Source organism: Salmo salar, chromosome 06 (genome assembly GCF_965601325.2).
Source record: "Salmo salar chromosome 06, fSalSal1, whole genome shotgun sequence".
NCBI lineage: Eukaryota > Metazoa > Chordata > Actinopteri > Salmoniformes > Salmonidae > Salmo > Salmo salar.
In genome coordinates, this window is record NC_138296.1 from 60,663,733 (window position 1) to 60,686,448 (window position 22,716).

At 40.2% G+C, this 22,716-nt stretch overlaps 1 protein-coding gene across 1 annotated transcript; it reads right to left on the minus strand.

The window, feature by feature from the left end:
* Nucleotides 1-97: 97 nt before the first annotated feature.
* LOC106607694 (uncharacterized) lies at nucleotides 98-18,832 on the minus strand. The gene is made up of 8 exons (XM_014204919.3): nucleotides 18,668-18,832; nucleotides 18,527-18,588; nucleotides 13,957-18,439; nucleotides 12,871-13,418; nucleotides 8,437-8,656; nucleotides 7,681-7,891; nucleotides 1,272-1,349; nucleotides 98-607 (listed from the first exon to the last, which is right to left on the minus strand). Exons 1-7 carry the CDS (start codon nucleotides 18,735-18,737, stop codon nucleotides 1,289-1,291), a joined length of 5,655 nt encoding a protein of 1,884 aa, XP_014060394.3. The 5' UTR covers nucleotides 18,738-18,832; the 3' UTR covers nucleotides 98-607; nucleotides 1,272-1,288.
* Between the last annotated feature and the right edge of the window lie 3,884 nt (nucleotides 18,833-22,716).

The window sequence follows — 22,716 nt, forward strand, 5'->3', positions numbered from 1 at the left end:
TCTGTGAGGAAATAGTTTTTAAAAAAAAGCCCTATTGAAGATGGTGAGCAATTCATTTCCCCGACTTGTACAGAACAGTAGTTTTACAACACCGAGGAAACCCCATTACATTTATAGAGACCGACGTTAATGATGCATCACCCACACAGGTGTCCAGTATGTGTTATTCACTATACAACGTTGCAACATAAGTACCTCATTATGAGGAAAACATTTCTTGTAACTTTGTCTGGCATTTTACATTTAACACTTTCACTACTAAAATAAATGTCAGCACATATGTATAAAAGCCAGTTAGCTGTCCTGGGATGCCATAGCAAAATGACCACATCCGTTTGACATTCATCTGTCGTTCCCGAGTCATTTGTTCACTGATGACGATGATCGAGTTCGCCTGAATGTCTGTTTGACAGAAAATGGGAGTATCCTTTCTGGTAAAACACAGGCTTTGGAAAGGTCAAATGAAGGGGTTGTCTGGCTGAGAGCCTGTCTGTCCATCAGTAGCCAACAGGTCAATGTCTTTGCAATCACAACATACTCTGTGATCTGCATCTGCGATTAGCTATCGTTTATTAACAGTCCTGTGTCTCTTCTGCAGTCGCCAAGTCTAAAAAAGAGAAACACAGATGCCAGTGTTACCTTTCACCAAGACTGTACAGTGCATGCTAAAATGTATATCATTAATCTAACTGGGATACTGTATAAACCCAAGTCTGATGCTTTGAATTGTATTATCTTTTGAATGAAACTTAGCCAAACTCAATTCTGCATTCTGTATCCTTTCATTTAACTCTTAATTCAATTTGACCCAGTTCCTCAACAACAAAATAACACTGACCCGGAAAGAGGATCAAAGAAGGCCAGACTAATCACAAAGCCAGACTACCGACAAAGCCTGCATTCCCGAAAGCAACAACGGCTTCTGCTCATAAACAGGCTTGAGAATCCGCCTCTCCTCCATCAAGAGGTGAATAACATGGGATAAGCCTTCACTTTGGTAGGTTTAGTTTGTCTGTGTGAAGTGTTTGTCTGTCTGTCCGGCTTACTGTCTTGTAGAAATGCACTCCGCTCTAAATCAATTTGAGCTCCACCCGTAAACTAGCAGAAAGATAATGGACCTGTTTGAATAATAATTATGTCATGGTTTGATTCGCTTTCTTGTTTCGATAATGTAATTTGATACCTTTAGCATTCTCTGTCTGGGTCAGAAATGACAATCAAATAAAAGTCAAAGTTGTCCAGAGAAAACAAATGACCTAACAAGTCCTTACCTCAATACGTAGTGTTGTCATTCAACACTCGATGTTCTTAATTTGTCAGGCCTGGAAGACGTATACTTTTCTGGGTATCTACAAAATAATAACAAGAGAACTGATATTGAGACAAAACGAGCAAAGGAAGTAGCAAAAAATAAAACCATTGCCACTATACATTATCCCAAGGGGCAAAGTCACATTGGGTGGTTTTTCTGTAAAGAAGACGTATTAGTCAGGAGGTTCTAGTGTACATTATAAAGACCTGTGAGATGGAATGACACTGAGTTAAATATGGTGCAGTATCCTCTTGGCAAAAACAAAGTACTTTACCTTCACGTTGCTTATAGACCATTTTCAAATGTATCCTGATTGTAGGCCTAAATTGCTGTTTAATAGGAAACGTCTTTGAGAAATGAATACATTCCCTAATGTATCAGTACTAGATGCATTTAATTTCAATCTGGCTTTAGACCCAACCATTCTACAACTACAGCATTAGTGAAACATACTGATGATATACCTTTTTCATCTGACCAAGGCAAACTAACTGGTGCCATTAAAATCAAATGCTTTTTTTTGTTGTTGATTATTCTATCTTAATAGGAAAATGTAAACATTGGTTTCACAATTATTTTTTTTAAACTGGTACCATGCGTATCTTTGTTTTCATAAGACACAAATCACAACTTCTTGGACTCAGATGTGTACCTCAAGGCTCAGTATTGGCACCCCTTTTCTCTATATTCATAATTGAATTGCCTCATTTGTCAGAATACACATGTTCACATATATGCTGTTACAGTGCTCTCTATACATCAGGTTAAAATATTTTGCAGATCCAAGCAACACTCCAAGATGATATTAACACTTTACAAAAATGATTTGTAGCAAATAATGTGGCTTTAAATCAAAGTCCTATATGCTGTTTAGTACATGGCAAAGAATAAACTCCACATTTCAAAATGTGACGAACAATGCTTGAAAGTGTTGATTGTTTGAAATATATGGCTTTGAGGATAGATACTGAATTATCTTTTGGAAAGCATAAGCTTGGGTTACTATACAGCGCTACTGTAACAATTGTTTTATTGTATCCATTAGAAAGACCTTAGTCTAGGATAGGAAGCAGCAGTTGGGTTACTATGGTGACATCTACCAAAACACAACCAAGACCTTACTTTACGAATTAGATGTCATTTATAACAATCTTTGCAGATTCATTCTTGGATGCCATTATAAGACACATCATTGCACAATGTATGAATAACTAAATTGGCTGTTACTCCCAAACAGGAGATGACTACATTGGTACCAATTTATATTTTAAATGTATCAACTTAAATTTCCTTGTATATATTAAGGAAGACCTAACTTCACAAGACTCACACTACTCCTTTCGACAACAGCAGCAATTCCACATTCCAAGGGTACATCACGAGGTTGGAGTAAGATCTTTCGGATACAAAGGCCCAACTGACTTGAATAATTTACCTATAGAAATCAAGGCATTCAAATTAGAACATTTAAGAAAGCTCTTTTTCAAATGTTAACTGTTGTTTTTAACTAATAGAAACATCTCCATGAAGATATTTGTAAATATGTATACTGTTGAAGTCGGAAGTTTACATATACATTAAACTTTTTCACAATTCCTGACATTTAATCCTAGTAAAAATTCCCTTCGGTCACTTAGGATCACCACTTTATTTTAAGAATGTGAAATGTCAGGATAATAGTAGAGAGAATGACTTATTTCAACTTTTATTTCTTTCACCACATTCCCAGTGGGTCAGAAGTTTACATACACCCAATTAGTATTTGGTAGCATTGCCTTTAAATTGTTGAACTTGGGTCAAGTGTTTCAGGTAGCCTTCCACAAGCTTCAGACAACAAGTTGGGTGAATTTTGGCCCATTCCTCCTGACAGAGCTGATGTAACTGAGTCAGGTTTGTAGGCCTCCTTGCTCGCACACGCTTTTTCAGTTCTGCCCACAAATGTTCTATAGGATTGAGGTCAGAGCTTTGTGATGGCCACTCCAATACCTTGACTTTGGAAGTATGCTTGGGGTCATTGTCCATTTGGAAGACCCATTTGCTACCAAGCTTTAACTTCCTGACTGATGTCTTGAGATGTTGCTTCAATATATCCACATAATTTTCCTCCCTCATAATGCCATCTATTTTGTGAAGTGCACCAGTCCCTCCTGCAGCAAAGCACCCCCACAACATGATGCTGCCACCCCTGTGCTTCACGGTTGGGATGATGTTCTTCGGCTTGCAAGCCTCCCTCTTTTTCCTCCAAACATAACGAGGGTCATTAGGCCAAAAAGTATGATCTTTGTCCAGATGTGCAGTTGCAAACCATTTTACTGTGGATATAGATACTTTTCTACCTGTTTCCTCCATCTTCACAAGGTCCTTTGCTGTTGTTCTGGGTTTGATTTGCACTTTTCGCACTAAAGTACGTTCATCTCTAGGAGACAGAACGCGTCTCCTTCCTGAGCGGTATGACGGCTGTGTGGTCCCATGGTGTTTATACTTGCGTACTATTGTTTATACAGATGAACGTGGTACCTTCCTTGCTCCCAAGGATGAACCAGACTTGTGGAGGTCTACAAAATATTTTCTGTGGTCTTGGCTGATTTCTTTGGATTTTCCCATGATGTCAAGCAAAGAGGCACTAAGTTTGAAGGTAGGCCTTGAAATACATCCACAGGTACACCTCCAATTGACTCAAATGATGTCAATTAGCCTATCAGAAGCTTCTAAAGCCATGACATCATTTTCTGGAATTTTCCAAGCTGTTTAAAGGCACAGTCAACTTAGTGTATGTAAACCTCTGACCCACTGGAATTGTGATACAGTGAATTATAAGTGAAATAATCTGTAAACACTTGTTGGAAAAATGACTTGTCATGCACAAAGTAGATGTCCTAACCGACTTGCCAAAACTATTGTTTAACAAGAAATGTGTGGAGGGGTTGAAAAACGAGTTTTAATGACTCCAACCTAAGTGTATGTAACTTCTGACTTCAACTGTATATTATAGGTACTTAGTATTGTTTTATTTGTAGTTGTAGCAGTAGTTTTTATTAGTTGTAGGTTAACACTTGACACCTAGCATCATAACACATGACATGGTCATAACCATGTCATAATGACATAACAGCTGACATAACTTGTCATAATATGGTCATAACACTGTCATGGCCCATATATTTAGACATTGACATATATTGTGTTATTTTATGGCTGGTTATGACACCTACATAAGTTTCAAAACCCACATTTTATTCAAATGCTTTTTTTCCCTGCCAAGAAGTTTCCTTTCATTTGAAAGTTTGTTTCTTAACTCCTTTTTTGTTGTTGTAATTAAGTTTTTTAAGTTATGTTTTTATATATTTTAAATAACTTGTATAAAATACACTTCATGACACTGTCATGACGCATAAGGACCATCCTGTCACTTTATTTGGATTAAGAAAATGAACTTTATGGCACAGTCAGGAAGCATTATAGCCATCCTGTGTCACTTAGACTAAGAAAAATCCACTTCATGACACTGTCATGAAGCATTATGACCATCATAATCATAAAAGAGGGTGTGTTGTCCTGCTCCTGAAATATGATTTTGTATTCATCTCAGTCATCAGCAGCAGAGCATTGGGGTAGGTGCATCTCTGACATTAATGTGTGTGCAATTACAATGAATACTTAATATGGTCAATTTCAGAAAATCTTATAAAAATACTGTGGACAAGTAGGCTATGGTGTATTAAAATGTTTTGCCTTGTGTGGTAGGTTTTGTGGGTTTTCTTTGGGCACTCTTATGTTGATGTCATAATCAGCCATAAAATAACGCAATATATAGTACCAGTCAAAAATTTGGCCACACCTACTCATTCCAGTAAAAACATTTTTATTTTACTATTTTCTACATTGTGGAATAATAGTGAAGACATCAAAATGATGAAATAAATATGGAATCGTGTAGTAAAAACAAATTTGTTAAACAAATCCAAATATTTTATATTTGAGTTTTTTCAAATTAGCTACCCTTTGCCTTGATGACAGCATTTCTACACATCTTGGCATTCTCTCAACCAGCTTCATGAGGATCCCAAGGATCCCCCCCCCCCCCCAGCATGGAGGAGGTGTGGGGGTGCTTTGCTGGTGACACTGTCAGTGATTTATTTAGAATTCAAGGAACAGTTAACCAGCATGGCTACCACAGCATTCTGCAGCGATACGCCATCCCATCTGGTTTGGGCTTAATGGGACTGTCATTTGTTTTTCAACAGGACAATGACCCAAAATGCACCTCCAGCCTGTGTAAGGGCTATTTGATGAAGGAGAAGAGCAATGGAGTGCTCTGTCAGATGACCTGGCCTCCACAGTCACCCGACCGCAACCCGTTTGGGACGAGATGGACCGCAGAGTAAAGCAGCCAACAAGTGCTCAGCATATATGGGAACTCCTCCAAGACAGTTGGTAAAGCATTGCTCATGAAGCTGGTTGTGAGAATGCCTAGAGTGTGCAAAGCTGTCATCAAGGCAAAGGGTGGCTACTTTGAAGAATCTCAAATTTAATATTGATTTTGATTTTGTTAAACACTTTTTTGGTTACTACATGATACCATATGTGTCATTTCATAGTTTTGATGTCTTCACTATTATTCTACAATGTAGAAAATAGTTCAAATAAATTAACACCCTTGAATGAGTAGTTGTGTACAAACATTCGACTTGTACTATATGTCACAACAGGTCTAAATATGTGTCATGACCATATGACAGGTTATGTCAACTGTTATGACATGGTTATGACTGTTATGATGCTAGGTGTCAAGTAAAGTGTTACCTTTTGGGGGGGGGGACACCCTTGAAGAGATTCAAAATGTCTAAATAAAATTGTTTCATAGCAAATCTATTCTGAGACAAAATTGCTCTTTATCTTTTGACCTGAGACATCTTAAACTAGTTACAATAAGATTACAGGAAAGCTAAATAACGTATTAACCTTTAGATTTTCTAAGACTTGATATTGTTGACTGTTTGTGGTGCTGTCTGGTCTAGGAGCTAGATTAGTACTATATACAGAATAGGTTGCCATTTTGGATGTACACTGTGTTAATGGGAGATGGCAAATCTAGGTCTGTGTGGGTGGGTTAACTGGTTCCTTGTAGTGTTGAAGCCCTCAAATCCCCAGACAAGCAGAAAAGCTGCTCTCACATTTTCACGTGGAACTAACTGGATCAGAGGGGGAACTAAAGCCACTGACACTTTAACCTTTGCTTGAACACGACTTTGTCACTGTAAGTACTTTATCGCTGTTTTTACATATACTGTGTCGAGGGATTAGTTAAGTGGTAGCATAGTTAGTGAAGGATATTTGGAAGTTTCTGATTCTTGTCATATGGGCTTTACTGAAGAATAAACATACGTTGCCCCCATACAGAAATACATCTTTAAGCATATACCAGTAAAGGCATAATGATTAGCTTTGAATGTGTATGTTAAATAAGAACCAAGATTTGAGTGGTGGTGACTTTAAAGATTGAATCCCCAAAAATAAAACCTAGTTTCAGAAGGTGAGTATGTTTAATCAGGTCTAAACAAAATGATATTAAGAAAAAAAAAATGATTACACAGAAATGTTTTCTGTAGGTTCCAGTGTCAGCATGACGCTGTCTGGATGTCTGCGACTGCAAGCTGTGAGCTTATAGCGTCACGATAACGTCACTGAGTCCACTAGTATTAAGACTACAGTACCAGTGCAGCACTCAAAGCAAAATTAATGTTATCTCTAACCAGAATGTGTGTGTGTGTGTATATATGTGTGTGTATATATATAGTGAGTGTAGAAATAAGAATACATATAGTACAGCTAAATACATGTACCATACAAATCCACACAGTGAAGAAAATACTTTTGCTTATGCCAAAGTCACTGTCTCTCTGGTCCGTCTACATTGTGTGTACACGAATAACATGAGAGCTATCACGGCATAAACAAAGGACAGGAAGCCCACAAAGCAGCTTATGAAAAGGAAGGGGTCACTGGCACGGCCACCAGCTCAGTAAAGCATTCCCCATTAAAGTGCAAGACTTGACCTAATGGGCATCTAAAGCAGTGAAAGACACTTGGTTAGAGCACATAATATATAGTTCATGAAGAGTGTGTGTGTAGTGTTGAATGTGGTATTATATTGCCACATTGTGTTGCTTTCCTCGCAACACTTTAAGGAAACAACATAAACATGTAGAGTAACATGTAACAGGTGAGAGAAACAAGTGATGACAATGGATATTATGAATATTAGGTAGCAGTACAAATGTGTGGTTTTAATACAAATCTTGGTACGTGTATAGAAACATACTGCAATGTTTCCTATATGTTCAGATAGTTGAAGTATTCTAAGGTACCTGCAAGTGGCTCCATGCCCTGGTATTATCTCACAATGGCCCCCGTTCTGGCAGTAGTCTGGCTGCAGGACACAGATACTCTGACAGGGCAGGCCGTCCTTAGCCATGTACCCCGGGTCACAGAGACATTCAGCCTCCCGTGACCATCGATTCACCACACAGTGAGAGAAGTCGTTGCACGCCAAGAACTTACAGGGATCTGCTTGATCAGCTGTTCAAAAAAGGATGAGGAAGGGGGAAAATGGTAGGATCAGTTTCCGTGAAATACCAAAGTAGCTGTGAAGCTGTCTTCTCCCCCTTTTTAACAATATTTTTTTCTCAGGGAGGTAGTCAAAAGTGTTTGATTTTAATGAGGTTTTCCTCTGTTTCTGTCTGAATTTAATTTGAAGGTTTAGCACTTTAGCTATTGAAAAGTCTAGCAATGATGGCACATTGCATTCGATAGATTTTACACTCTCGCCAATTTATAGTCTATTACAGCTATAAAGCACTTTTATCGTAGTCTCCATGCAAAATGTTTTCATTCATTAGACTGTTACTACAGTATATTTGTTATGCATTTAATTCTGTAAACATCTTGAAATGAGTGCAACACTGCAGTGAAACATGGTCTGAGTCTGAAATGGCACACTATTCCTATGTAGTGCACTACTTTTGACCAGGGCCTTACCTATGGGCTCTGCCTATGGGCAAAAGTAGTGCACTATATATGGAATAGGGTGCCATTTGGGACACAACCCGGGCCTCGTCTCGTACCAGGCTCTATGTCCAGAGAGTGACTGTCAATCTCAATGTTGAGTCTCATGGCTGCAGCGTTGCAGAAGTCTTCCAGGACACAGTGGACGGCCTGGGTCACGTTGTATGGCACTGACTTGGTGAACTTCATCTTGCTGTTGACCACAATGCTGCCATTCCTGAAGTTAAGAATCTCTAGCTTCTTGAATCCTGTTAGATTGGACTGCAGGTAAGGCAGCAGCTGAACAGAAACAGAAGAGAAAAGCCAAAAGTGACTAAAGCATTGAGGACAAATTATTTTCTACTGACATTTAAATGTTTCTAATGTGTTTAACTTTTTTATCTTAGGCATAGAAAGAGATTATTGGTCTTCACTTATTTGAACGACTTTCTCATAACAGTGACATTTAATCACTGTCTGTAATTACCATGTGGTAGTTCAAAGAGTTCTACCCGCTACACTCCATGTTTTTATACTCTATTGAAGTGTAACAAAGCCCGAATACTAAAATCCTCTACTTGTGACCGGTGTGGCAGTGTCCCATTATTCAAAGCCATGAAGTGATAATACCAGGTCTAACCAGGTCGAAGCCAGGTCTAACCAGGTCTAAGCCAGGTCTAACCAGGTCTAAGCCAGCACCTTCCCTCGGAGTTGAATAAACCATTTAAAAGGATGTAATTCCTCGGCTCCTGAGCATAGATCAGACAAGTCCGGGGGGCAAAAAAACTTTGCCTTCAGTTATTTCTTTCAATTGGAAATATTGAATGTAGAACCGTTACTGGCAGGCAGCACATTGAATCGTTTTTGATCTTTGGAGGGAAACTTAGGACAGCTTTGATGCTGGTTGAGATCTCGGAGCTTGGCAGTTCATCAGACTTTTGTTGTCAGCACAGCAATCTTCCTTATAGTTTTTCCTCACTTCTTGGTTTTGTCAAAGGGATTCAAAGCTACCATTTTAGACAAAGAGCATAACCCACTCTGCAGTTATATGTTAATCATGCACAAATTGTGAGTGAAGTGACATATCTTTTGAAAATACATATCCTCAAGAGTTGAAGCACCTTAAAGGTTGCCTACATACCTGCATAGCTGGGAATCTGATTCAAATTGGAACTCAACATTTAACTACTTTGTTTCTCTGTCTCCCTTGGGGTTGAATTGCTCCTATAAAGTGAAACACTGATTTGTATTGTAGCTTGAATAAAATGGAAAGTACCATGTGAGGGGTCACTCTGTGCTAAATAGACAATGTACATCTAGGCCTACACTCTTCTTTATTAATAACCACGCCTCTTACAGTCCTGTTTCATTCACATGTATCGTATATCATGTGTGTTTAACACAATAGTCGGAATAGTTCAGGCTCTACGGGTGTAGTATAGAATAGATCAGATCAGGCTCTATGGAGCATTTTGCGTTGAAGTATCATGTTATTATGATGCAGCTGGTCATAATGGCTCTATCATTTCATTTATCCACATACAGAACGTGCGTATGTTTACAATGAGCCGGCATTTCAAGTCCATTAACTTCTCAGAGTCTGCCCCTTCAATTTACAAATAGCGTTATTTTTTTTAAAAGCCTGAAATTAGCCCAAACAAACTATTCCATTGGAGTCTGTACATGTGGAGAGAGGCTGAGGGGTTACCAGCACACTTTTAGTGATGAAGCTATGGGGTCAATGACATAATGACAGCAACAACAAAAATTGGTTTGACATATGAAATATTTCATCTCCTCTCTCTCTCTCTCTCTCTCTCTCTCTCTCTCTCTCCTCTCTCTCTCCCACATCTTATCACATTGAAAGGAACCAGAGCAGTGTCTACGTGCTCGGTTCTCAACATGGCAGCCCTCAATTTCTACAATTGATTTAACTGTAAGCTGAGTCATTGCACTGTATACCGAGGGGAACGGTGCAGTTGTTTCAGCGTGAAAGCGAGACATGTTTATTCGACTTATGTGCATTAGTAAATCTAATCAATGTAAACCATCTATTGATGATACAACCAATCATTAAAGGCAGCTAATAGAGTATTCCAATCTAACATGTCAAGCTCAAGAGAAAGGTGAAGAAAGGTTAGCTATGCATATACTTTCACAAACAATATACCCATCAGCTGTATCATTTCAATGTACCTTATTCTGAAAGCTGAATCTGCTATCTTATGACTCGTTGCTAAATTCACTCAACGCTAAAGCAGGCACGTCAGTTTAGTCCGAGGAAAAAGGAGTCATGCAAAACGCAGGCCTTTAAATATGGACGTCACTCTTAAATAGACGTCACACCAAAAATGAACGTAGCTAGCATTTGCTAAAAAAAAAAAAGGGTTGTGGCGTCACTACAGCCTGGAGTTCGATCCCAGACTGTGTCATTACCGACCGCGAGTCCCATACCTTTAATCTTAATTTCTTTGACAGACTCACTAGAATATGGAGAGAATGGTTCAGAATATTAGAGATCAATGAAAGAAAGCCATGTAAACACATGCATATTCATCTCATTTTCAGCACCAATTGGTAGATTTAAAAATACTCTGATCTTGTATTATTTAGGGTTAGGAAAATATTCATGAATTATAATAAAAAAGAGGTTTGGACAACCTTTACCACACTAAACTCTCCTTCCAGACTCACATTAAGCATCTCCAATCCAAAATTAAATCTAGAATCGGCTTCCTATATCGCAACAAAGCATCCTTCACTCATCGCCAAACCCACTGGCTACAGGTTATCTACAAGTCTCTGCTAGGCAAAGCCCCGCCTTATCTCACCTCACTGGTCACCATAGCAGCACCCACTCGTAGCATGCGCATGCGCCAATTCCTCCTTTGGCCACCTTTCCTTCCAGTTCTCTGCTGCCAAAGACTGCAAAAATCTCTAAAGCTGGAGACTCATATCTACCTCACTAGGTTTAAGCACCAGCTGTCAGAGCAACTCACAGATCACTGCACCTGTACATAGCCCATCTGTAAACAGCCCATCTATTTACCTACCTCATCCCCATACTGTATTTATTTATTTATCTTGTTTCTTTGCACCCCAGTATCTCTACTTGTACATTAATCTTCTGCACATCTACCATTCCCGTGTTTAATTGCTATATTGTAATTACTCTGCCACCATGGCTTATTTATTGCCTTAACTTACCTCATTTGCACTCACTGTATATAGACTTTTTGTTTTCTTTTGTTCTACTGTATTATTGACTGTATGTTTTGTTTATTCCATGTGTAACTCTGTTGTTGTATGTGTCGAATTGCTACTCTTTATCTTGGCCAGGTCGCAGTTGCAAATGAGAACTTGTTCGCAACTAGCCTACCTGGTTAAATAAAGGTGAAATAAATAAATTAAATAAAAAATATATTGGTGAATCAAAAATACAGTAGTTCGATTCATCCTGAAAGTTGACATTCAATTGTTCAATCCATAAAATATTGCAAGGTGAGAAAAGAGTACAATAGGGATGAAACAGTAGTCCTATAAATCTACCCTAATAATCCTCACTAATCATGGAACTGTGATGACAACCGTCCAATCTCCAGGTTTAAACTGCTACGTATGGTCTATGTTCCATAAGGATTCAAATAGGCTACATGTCCCAAATTATTGCACAGCTTGTAATACGTTAGCCTAATATGATCCACTATGGCTAGCGATCCTCAGGAACAACCACACGAAGGTGAAAGAGGAAGAAAATGCTAACGATAGTGGGTAATATTTAACACAATACAAATTGTAAAATTTCGGACATATAATTAAAACATTCTGCAAATCATAAATCAACTCAGTAGGTTTGGTGTTATAATGTCATTTGCTCATGGCTACAGAAGCCTATAGCTTGGGTCTCCAAATGTCGTCCCTGCAAGGTTATAAGGTCAGTATTTCATAAATGTCCCTGTGGAAAAGGTGATATGTTGATATGTTACAGTTTGCCGCCGTACTGTACGACTGGTTTCAGATTTGTCTCCAGCGATCATTAGGTAAAATAGATCTAAAACAATTGTCTTTGATATTTACAATCCCCTTATCCAAAAAGCTTACTAATTTACCTAGCTCTTATCAATAGCGCTTATCAATTTGTAAATTACAGTGCATGGAGAATGATGTTATTTCTATTGAAAAATTATGTTATTCCACTTGGAACAGACAGGTTGCTCGACCTCATTCATCGCTTGATCACGCATAAAGATTGTGGAATTATGAGGGAATTAAGTCGCGGTCAGAATACAGTGTATCTGTAGACACACTTCCGCCACACCTTCATTTCTTTGATTTCACACCTTAATTTCCTTAATCTCTACCCCAAACGAATAGCGGATGAATAGCATGCTATTCTCATGCTTAAGTTCAACGTTAGAATACGTATAAAGAGAAATAAGTGAATTATGTTCCATTTACACACTTAACTTGGGTCGGAATTCCCCCCTTTATGAACACATTTCATTCTCACTCACCAGTTCCAAAAAGGTGTTCTCCAGGGATCTGTATTCTGAAGAGCTCTTGTTGAAGAGATCATCTGAGAACCTCATGTTGGTGACCCGTAGACTGAAGAACACCACCAGCTCCCTGCCTTTACTCGCCGTGGTCATGGAGGGAGTGGTCAGGTATCTTAGTGGTGGAGAAGCTGTGGTCTCGACGGGGTGCTCCTCAGGAGCCAATGAGTATCCACTGGCCTCTGGAAGGTCAATGGGCTCTGTGCTCACCAGGTCCATTTGGTCAAGTTCGTCTGAAAGGTCTTGCACACGCTCGTCCTCAGGTTCTGAGACCTCTACGACCTCTTCAGCCTCTTCATCGATAACAACCACCTCAGGCTCCTCAGTATCCTCCACTATAAGCCTTAATTCTGAAGGTGACTCTGTTACATCTACCACAGGCACAGTGTCAGATTCTGCAGGTGGTGTTGGCGTAGAGTCTGGGATGGGTTCTGCTATCACTGCTATCTTCTCTTCACTCTCCTCTGGCAATGGAGCCACTTCCACTTCACTGACCTCTGCTGTGTCATCTTTGTAATAGGAGAATATATTTCAATAAGTCACTAACCATCAAGTGTGTTTTACCCATACTGCAAATGCCTGCCAACTGTCCAATACATAATACATTATCCTGCTTTATACTGAATGTGGAGCTTCATTCCCTATATGACTGCTGGAATAAAACCGTTCCAGACGAGCCATTCACTTCTGCCGGGGCCTTGCAGTGAATAATATTTGTCTGATTTATTTTATAAAAATCAATCAGCATCATTTGATAAAGTATCTCTCAGCAGTATAAGCATTGGTAATGAATGAATTGTCAAAAGCCTTGTGTTTACTGCATACAAAATGATAAACACGACAAAAGATTCATCAGCAGGCCGCACAGCACTCAGTCCAAATATAGACCATTAATACATCTCCTCCCTGGGCCGGGCTGTAATTATTAGTTGTGATGCAACTGCACTCCTCTAGCAACAAAATTCATTGTTGAAAATGTTTAATTATATATGCATGTTATCTGTTCTTTACTGATCTATAACAGCCTTTATAACCTGCATTACGCACCTGTTTCTTCCACAGTATCAACAGCTTCTTCATGATAGCTGTCCTCATACCCGTGGTATTCAGGCAACAGTTCCTTCATGTCCTCCTCAGCTGACTGGTCTTCTACTGGGGCAATATTGTCCTCTTCAACAGGATCAGTTTCCTCTCCAAATAGAGTGTCCTCTAAAGAATCCACAGGTTGGATGATTTTAATTTCTTCAGCTGGTGGCTCACTAATATTTTCCTCAAGCTGTGTTTCCTCAACTACCTCTTCCTCAGGTTCTGGTTCTTCAGCTTCCTCAGGCATTGGTTCTTCAACTTCCTTTTCCTCAGGTTCCGAGACCTCAACTACCTCTTCCTCAGGTCCTGGATCTTCAACTACCTCTTCCTCAGGCTCCGGTTCTTGAACCTCCTCTTCCTCAGGCATTGGTTCTTCAACTTCCTCTTCTTCAGGTTCCAAGACCTCAACCACCTCTTCCTCAGGTTCTGTTTCCTCAATTACCTCTTCCTCATATTCTGGTTCTTCAACTACCTCATCCTCTGGTTCTGGTTCTTCAACTACCTCTTCTTCGGGCTTTGGTTCCTCAACTACCTCTTCCTCAGGCTTTGGTTCCTCAACTACCTCTTCCTCAGGCTTTGGTTCCTCAACTACCTCTTCCTCAGGCTCTGGTTCCATAACTACCTCTTTCTCAGGTTCTAGTTCCTCAACTACCTCTTCCGCAGGTTCTAGTTCCGCAACTACCGCTTCCTCAGGTTCTAGTTCCTCAACAACCGCTTCCTCAGGTTGTAGTTCCTCAACTACCGCTTCCTCAGGTTCTAGTTCCTCAACAACCTCTTCCTCAGGTTCTAGTTCCTCAACTACCGCTTCCTCAGGCTCTGGTTCCTCAACTATGTCTTCCTCAGGCTCTGATTCCTCAATTACCTCTTCCTCATATTCTGGTTCTTCAACAAGCTCAACCTCTGGTTCTGGTTCCTCAACTACCTCTTCTTCTGGTTTCTCAACTACCTTTTCCTCATGTTCCAAGACCTCAATTACCTCTTCCTCAGTTTCTGGTTCTTCAACTACCTCTTCCTCAGGTTCTGGTTCCTCAACTATTGCTTCCTCTGGTTTCTCAACTACCCTTTCCTTAGGTTCTGAGACCTCAACTACCTCTTCCTCAGGCTTTGGGTCCTCAATTACCTCTTCCTCAGGCTCTGGTTCCTCAACAACCTCTTTCTCAGGTTCTAGTTCCTCAACTACGTCTTCCGCAGGTTCTAGTTCCTCAACTACCGGTTCCTCAACAACCTCTTCCTCAGGTTCTAGTTCCTCAACTACCTCTTCCTCAGGTTCTAGTTCCTCAACAACCGCTTCCTCAGGTTGTAGTTTCTCAACTACCGCTTCCTCAGGTTCTAGTTCCTCAACAACCTCTTCCTCAGGTTCTAGTTCCTCAACTACCGCTTCCTCAGGATCTGGTTCCTCAACTATGTCTTCCTCAGGCTCTGATTCCTCAATTACCTCTTCCTCATATTCTGGTTCTTCAACAACCTCAACCTCTGGTTCTGGTTCCTCAACTACCTCTTCTTCTGGTTTCTCAACTACCTTTTCCTCATGTTCCAAGACCTCAATTACCTCTTCCTCAGTTTCTGGTTCTTCAACTACCTCTTCCTCAGGCTCTGGTTCCTCAACAACCTCTTTCTCAGGTTCTAGTTCCTCAACTACGTCTTCCGCAGGTTCTAGTTCCTCAACTACCGGTTCCTCAACAACCTCTTCCTCAGGTTCTAGTTCCTCAACTACCTCTTCCTCAGGCTCTGGTTCCTCAGCTATGTCTTCCTCCGGCTCTGATTCCTCAATTACCTCTTCCTCATGTTCTGATTTTGCAACTACCTCATCCTCTGGTTCTGGTTCCTCAACTACCTCGTCTTCAGGCTTTGGTTCCTCAACTACTTCTTCCTCAGGTTCTAGTTCCTCAACTACGTCTTCCGCAGGTTCTAGTTCCTCAACTACCGGTTCCTCAACAACCTCTTCCTCAGGTTCTAGTTCCTCAACTACCTCTTCCTCAGGCTCTGGTTCCTCAGCTATGTCTTCCTCAGGCTCTGATTCCTCAATTACCTCTTCCTCATGTTCTGGTTTTGCAACTACCTCATCCTCTGGTTCTGGTTCCTCAACTACCTCTTCTTCAGGCTTTGGTTCCTCAACTACCTCTTCCTCAGGCTCTGGTTCTTTAACTACCTCTTCATCAGGTTCTAGTTCCTCAACTACCTCTTCCTCAGGTTCTAGTTCCTCAACAACCACTTCCTCATGTTCTAGTTCCTCAACGACCTCTTCCTCAGGTTCTAGTTCCTCAAATACCTCATCCTCTGGTTCTGGTTCTTCAACTACCTCTTCTTCTGTTTTCTCAACTACCTTTTCCTCATGTTCCGAAACCTCAATTATCTTTTCTTCAGGTTCTGGTTCTTCAACGTCCTCTTCCTCAGGTTCTGGTTCCTCAACTACCTCTTCCTCTGGTTTCTCAACTACCTCTTCATCAGGTTCTGGTTCCTCAACTACCTCTTCCTCAGGCTCCTCAACTACCTCTTCCTCAGGTTCTAGTTCCTCAACTACCTCTTCCGCAGGCTCTGGTTCTTCAACTACGGCTTCCTCAGGTTCTAATTCCTCAACTACCTCTTCCTCGGGTTCTAGTTCCTCAACTACCTCTTCCTCAGGCTCTGGTTCCTCAACTACCGCTTCCTCAGGTTTTAGTTCCTCAACTATGTCTTCCTCAGGTTCCAAGAGCTCAACTACCTCTTCCTCTGGTTCCTCAACTACCTCTTCCTCAGGTTCTATTTCCTCAAGTACCTCTTTCTCAGGTTCCAAGTCCTCAACTACCTCTTCCTCAGTTTGTAGTTCCTCAAGTACCTCTTTCTCAGGTTCCAACAACTCAACTACCTCTTCCCCAGGTTCAAGCTTGTCAACTACTTCTTCCTCAGGTTCCAAGACCTCACCTACCTCTTCATCAGGTTCCGAGACCTCATCTACCTTTTCCCCAGGTTCTGGTTCCTCAGCTACCTCTTCCTCAGGTTCCAAGTTCTCAACTACTTCTTCCTCAGTTTCCAAGACCTCAACTACAAAGACCTCATCTACCTCAGGTTCTGGTTCCTCAACTGTGTCTTCCTTGGGCTCCGGTTCTTCAACTACCTCTTCCTCAAGTTCGGGTTCCTCAGTTACTTCTTCCTCAGGCTCTGGTTCCTCAAATACATCTTCCTCAGTTTCTGGTTCCACAACTACCTCTTCCTCAGGTTCTAGTTTCTCAACTACCTCTTCCTCAGGTTCCAAGAGCTCAACTACCTCTTCCTCTGGTTCCTCAACTACCTCTTCCTCGGGCTCTGGTTCCTGAAGTACCTCTTTCTCAGGTTCTGAGACCTCTACTGCCTCTTCCTCAGTTTGTAGTTCCTCAAGAACCTCTTTCTCAGGTTCCAACACCTCAACTACCTCTTCCTCAGGTTCTGGTTCAACTACTTCTTCCTCAGGTTCCAAGACCTCAACTACCTCTTCCTCACGTTCCGAGACCTCATTTACCTTTTCACCAGGTTCTGGTTCCTCAGCTACCTCTTCCTCAGGTTCCGAGTTCTCAACTACTTCTTCCTCAGGTTCTAAGACCTCAACTACCAAGACCTCATCTACATCTGCCTCAGGTTCTGGATCTTCAACTACGTCTTCATTGGGCTCTGGTTCCTCAAATACCTCTTCCTCAGGTTCTGGTTCCACAACTACCTCTTTTTCAGGTTCCGAGATCTCAACTACCTCTTCCTCAGGTTCTGGTTCCTCAACCTCTTCCCCTTCAATCGGAATAAGGATAATATCCTCCTCAACTTCAAAGTCCTCTATTGCTTCAGTGGCAGGCTGATCTGTGATGGCTGAGAGACTTGTCATAGGTAATCCAGGGTTAGAAACCTCTTCCTCAGTGGCAATGGCTGTGGTAAACTTAATCTGAGTGGTTGGAGTAGGCTCAGCCTCCTTCTCAACAACAGCCTCCTCCTCTGATATCAAGTTAGGAAGGAGTTTAGCTGGAGCATTAGTTTCTATACTTTCTATTTCAGGAGCGGAGGTAATATCCAAATCCTCATGGGGTAAAACAGGGTACCCATTAGTAGGGACTAAATTACCGAAAGGTGGCTCAGGGTATTCCTCAGCAGGAGAGGTTGGGAAATAGTCTCTTACAAGCTCACCAGTTCCCTCATCAATGGCTTGAATGGTTTCAATCATGTGTGTGATAAATGGTACCTCTTCCTCTGGTTCAGTTGTTGCTTCAGATTCACTCTCCACTAATTCATCACTAGTATCCTTGTAGATGTAGGGCACATCTCCTCTCTCTGGTGGTGCTGCTTCTTCTTCTTTATCTGGAATATCTGTAGAGTCCAGGAGGGTGACGAGCGCATTTTCCTTTTCCACAGGGCCAAGTGGAACATCCAGACGAGGCTTCTCCATGGCAATCTCTGGCTCATCTGTGGATATGTCCAGATCGTTGTGGAAAGCTGGCTCACTGGACTGTTGATGAAACAGACAAAAAAAGCATGTTGATGCAAAGTATGGTATTTTACCATTGGTAGTCTAGATTAATAAGCCAGTACTTACATCTTCAATCGTTTCCTCGACAGCTTCCTCAACAGGTGTTGTAGTTGGTGGAATCCCTTTTACTGTGGAAAGACGTACAACAATGATGCAAAACATGTATTTCAAAAATATAACATACCTTGTTCACAGTGATTTGGCTACCTGGTTCAAAGTTTAATGACTGTAGATCCACTGGCAGAGAGGCCTCTTCACTCAAAGCCTTGGCCACCATTTCCCGCAGGCTGGGCACAGCTGACACTGGAGTCCCTGTGTTATCCTCTGAAATTGTCTGAAAGACCAGAGAATAGTGCACTGTCACTCCTCCAGGTCTGAAAAAGAAGAATATATTGTATGAGAGAAAATAAGAGTAGTTGGTGATTACTGTATTATACAGATCTATATACACTTTAAGCAATTAACTATCAACTAAAAACAAAGCAATCCCCTGGCAGGTTTAAGAATTGGAGAGTCAAGATACAAGATCAATTGAAAAGTACTATACTTGAAATGCAGAGCATTGAAATCAACCACTTTTTTCTTGCAGATTTTAATGACACTATCAGAAATGTATCAATATTCAGCTCTGTCAATGCAGAAGCCGGAGGGTAAACATATTAGTTCAATAGGATTAATAGCAATGATACATCAATGTTGATACATCAATTTCTTTCCTTTTTGTTTTTGTGAATAGTGAAGATGCCAAGGTCGAATGAGTTGTGTATCCTTTATCAGATTAGTGAAGCGGGCTCGAGCCACTAACGGGCATGGATATTATTGCATGTGACAGCACTGGCCACCACAGGGCCCGCAAATTAGGGAGGGATCAACTCAGCAATTATTCTATTCACACAGGGCTTTGTATTGCACTACTTACTTGCCTTCCATCCTAAGATGAAGAAGCCTATGAAAACCTTGTTAACCCAAAAGGGATACTTTGTGATTTTGGCAACAAGGCCCTCTATCTACTTCTCCAGAGTCAGATGAACTCGTTGATATCATTTTTATGTCTGCATGCAGTTTGAAGGAAGTAGCGCTAAAGAAATTGCTAACTAGCATTAGCTCAATGACTGGAAATCTACTGGTGTGCTACTAGCATGCTAGCAGAAACCATAGACTTCCAGTCAATGTGCTAATGCTACTTAGCATTGGCTCACAAAACTACAGTACCTCTAACTTCCTTCATACTGTACACAGAGACATAAAAATGGTACCCACGAGTTAATCTGATTCTGGGGAAGTAGATAGAGGGCCTCATTGCCAAAATCCCAAAGTATCCCTTTAAATGAGCTACAGAAGGGGAGAAAAATGAGTCCCTGTTTCAGCTGACTTTGGTCGTCATTTCTCAACAATGTCCTGGTTGATGCATTGACCCATCAGGGCTGCAGTGCAAAAACAGCTGAGTAATAGAGCTCGCCAGCTTGTAGTCCTAAAAACCAGAAATGATTTACCTCTGGTTCGTTCAGCCATTCCCATGGGCAAAATGAATGGCGAAAGAATAAGGTTTTGGAATAAATGCCGAAAATAAGGTCTGAGGTTAAAACCGGCTTATGAGATCTTATATGTTTTGTTCTATGAGATAACATCAGTCAGTTAACATGACCTTTATGAATTATGAAGACTTTGTCTATTATTTTTTACATTTTCACAAATGCTTCAAAATTCAGAAATAGTGATGTTAGCTGATGAAGATTATAGCATAGAACAAAACGAAAATATGATCTCCTAAGCAATCTTTATGAAAAAAAAAACTCTACAAAAACTCAATTTTGACATAGGCTTTGTTCAATGAACCATAGCAGAGTTAGTGCCTACAAAAAGACGCCATTACTCTCTATTAATCTCTATTGCCGAGTTGCTGTTTGTTTAGGGGAAAATCCATTTGAATTCAATCACTTTTTTAAAGCAGCACTTTTGATTTGAACGAAACCTTCCATACATATTTGTGATTTGTAAAAGTGCTCAGAAAGTGACTTTTTGGACCTGAATGCCAAAACATTGAGGCGATAAAGATGCTGAAAGTTTACCTATTTTGCATACCCCACCATAGCATGAGACATTCATGTCTTCATTAATGGAAAATATAAATGGTTGAGGTTAACATCATTTGAAAGCTTACAAACAGGGTTGTTAAACAAACAATTGTATTATTTCTTGATTTATTTTTATTTGGATAAATATGTCTTTTTTTTCTTTTTTCTTAAACGTTAATTATCAAAACTATATATACCGTAATTTCCGGACTATTAAGCGCACCTGAATATAAGCCGCACCCACTGAATAAAAAAAAAATATATATTTTGAACATAAATAAGCCGCACATTTCTATAAGCCGCAGGTGCCTACCGGTACATTGAAACAAATTAACTTTACACAGGCTTTAACGAAACACGGCTTGTAACAAAAATAAATGGGCTTTAACGAAACACGGCTTGTAACAAAAATAAATGGGCTTTAACAAAACACGGCTTGTAACAAAAATAAATAGGCTTTAACAAAACACGGCTTGTAACAAAAATAAATGGGCTTTAACGAAACACGGCTTGTAACAAAAATAAATAGGCTTTAACAAAACACGGCTTGTAACAAAAATAAATGGGCTTTAACGAAACACGGCTTGTAACAAAAATAAATAGGCTTTAACAAAACACGGCTTGTAACAAAAATAAATGGGCTTTAACGAAACACGGCTTGTAACAAAAAATAAAAAATTAGCAGTAAGCTTTAGTTGTCTTTTTGCACTGAGTCAATTCCTCACGTTGCTGTTTCCAACGTCTTATCATCGACTCATTAAGACCAAGCTCTCGTGCAGCAGCTCTATTACCTTTTCCAACAGCCAGATCAATCGCCTTCAACTTGAAAGCTGCATCATATGCATTTCTCCGTGTCTTTGCCATGATGAGGGTGACAAAATGACTACCGTAATCAGAATGATGGGAAGTTTGAGAGCGCTCGATTTAATCTAAACAGTAAACAGAAAAGTTGTTTGACCTTAACCCGTTCGGCAATTTCATTGGTCTAATGAAAGCTTCATGCCGCCAAAAAACTGAGCACGTCACAGAATGTGTTTTTTGGAAGAAAAAAAATTGAAAGCGGGAAAAATCCATATATTAGCCGCGTCATTGTTTAAGCCGCGAGGTTCAAAGCCTGGGAAAAAAGTTGCGGCTTATAGTCCGGAATTTACGTTGTTCCACTGGATATCATAAGGTGAATGCACCAATTTGTAAGTCGCTCTGGATAAGAGCGTCTGCTAAATGACTTAAATGTAAATTTAAATGTATATGGGTGATTGGAAATTATGCAGACGGTTACATTGATAGAAGCCACAATCTATCTGCAATGTTAAAGCTGATCCTATTTTTTTCATCTTCACATATGTTGTAGCTTAGACCCTATTTTAAATAATCTGGGGTTTTTGTGTTGTGCCCGCCATCGGCTGAGACACAACATGCTCTTGAATCCAGGGTGGGTGTCATGTTTTGGCTAATAAAATGGGAATAAAATTTCAACTTTCAAATGGTACCACAAAGATGGTTGGAGGTCCACACATATCAGAGAAGGTTGACTTGAATGGGAATATCTGTTGTTTTAAATTATACTCTCAATCCTCCATAGGAAACCTATTGAAATCATAGAAATATATATCATAGAATAGACCATTTAAGTTGACATTCGATGGTGGGTGGACCGGGGGCCATCTTTGTGGTTGTAATTAGAAGTTAACATTTCAATTCAATTTAAATGTCAACGGTGTATCAGTTAATGGCAGTGGTCTGAGGGGATATATAGGTCCATTCTATTAATTAGATTTCTATAATTGAAATTAAACCCAGCCTGTTTTTAAGAGCACGTTGTGTCTCAACCAATTGCAAGCACAACATAAAAACCTCAGATGATGTAAAGTAAGGTCTAAGCTACAACACATGCGAATATGAAAAAAATCGTAGTTTATCAATTTTTAGATAATTCATGTTTTTATAAAAAGAAACTCAACCGTAGGTTGAAGATGTGATGAAGACATGGATGTCTCGTGGTTTGGTGGGGTATGCAAAAGGGGTAAACTTTGAGCACCTTTATCTCCTGAATGTTTTGGCATTGAGTTCCAAAAAGTCACTTTCTGTCCAATTCTTCCATGGACAAACATGTATTCGAAAGTTTTGTTTAAATCAAAAGGGATGCTGTCAAAAAGTGATTGAATTGAAATGGATTTACTC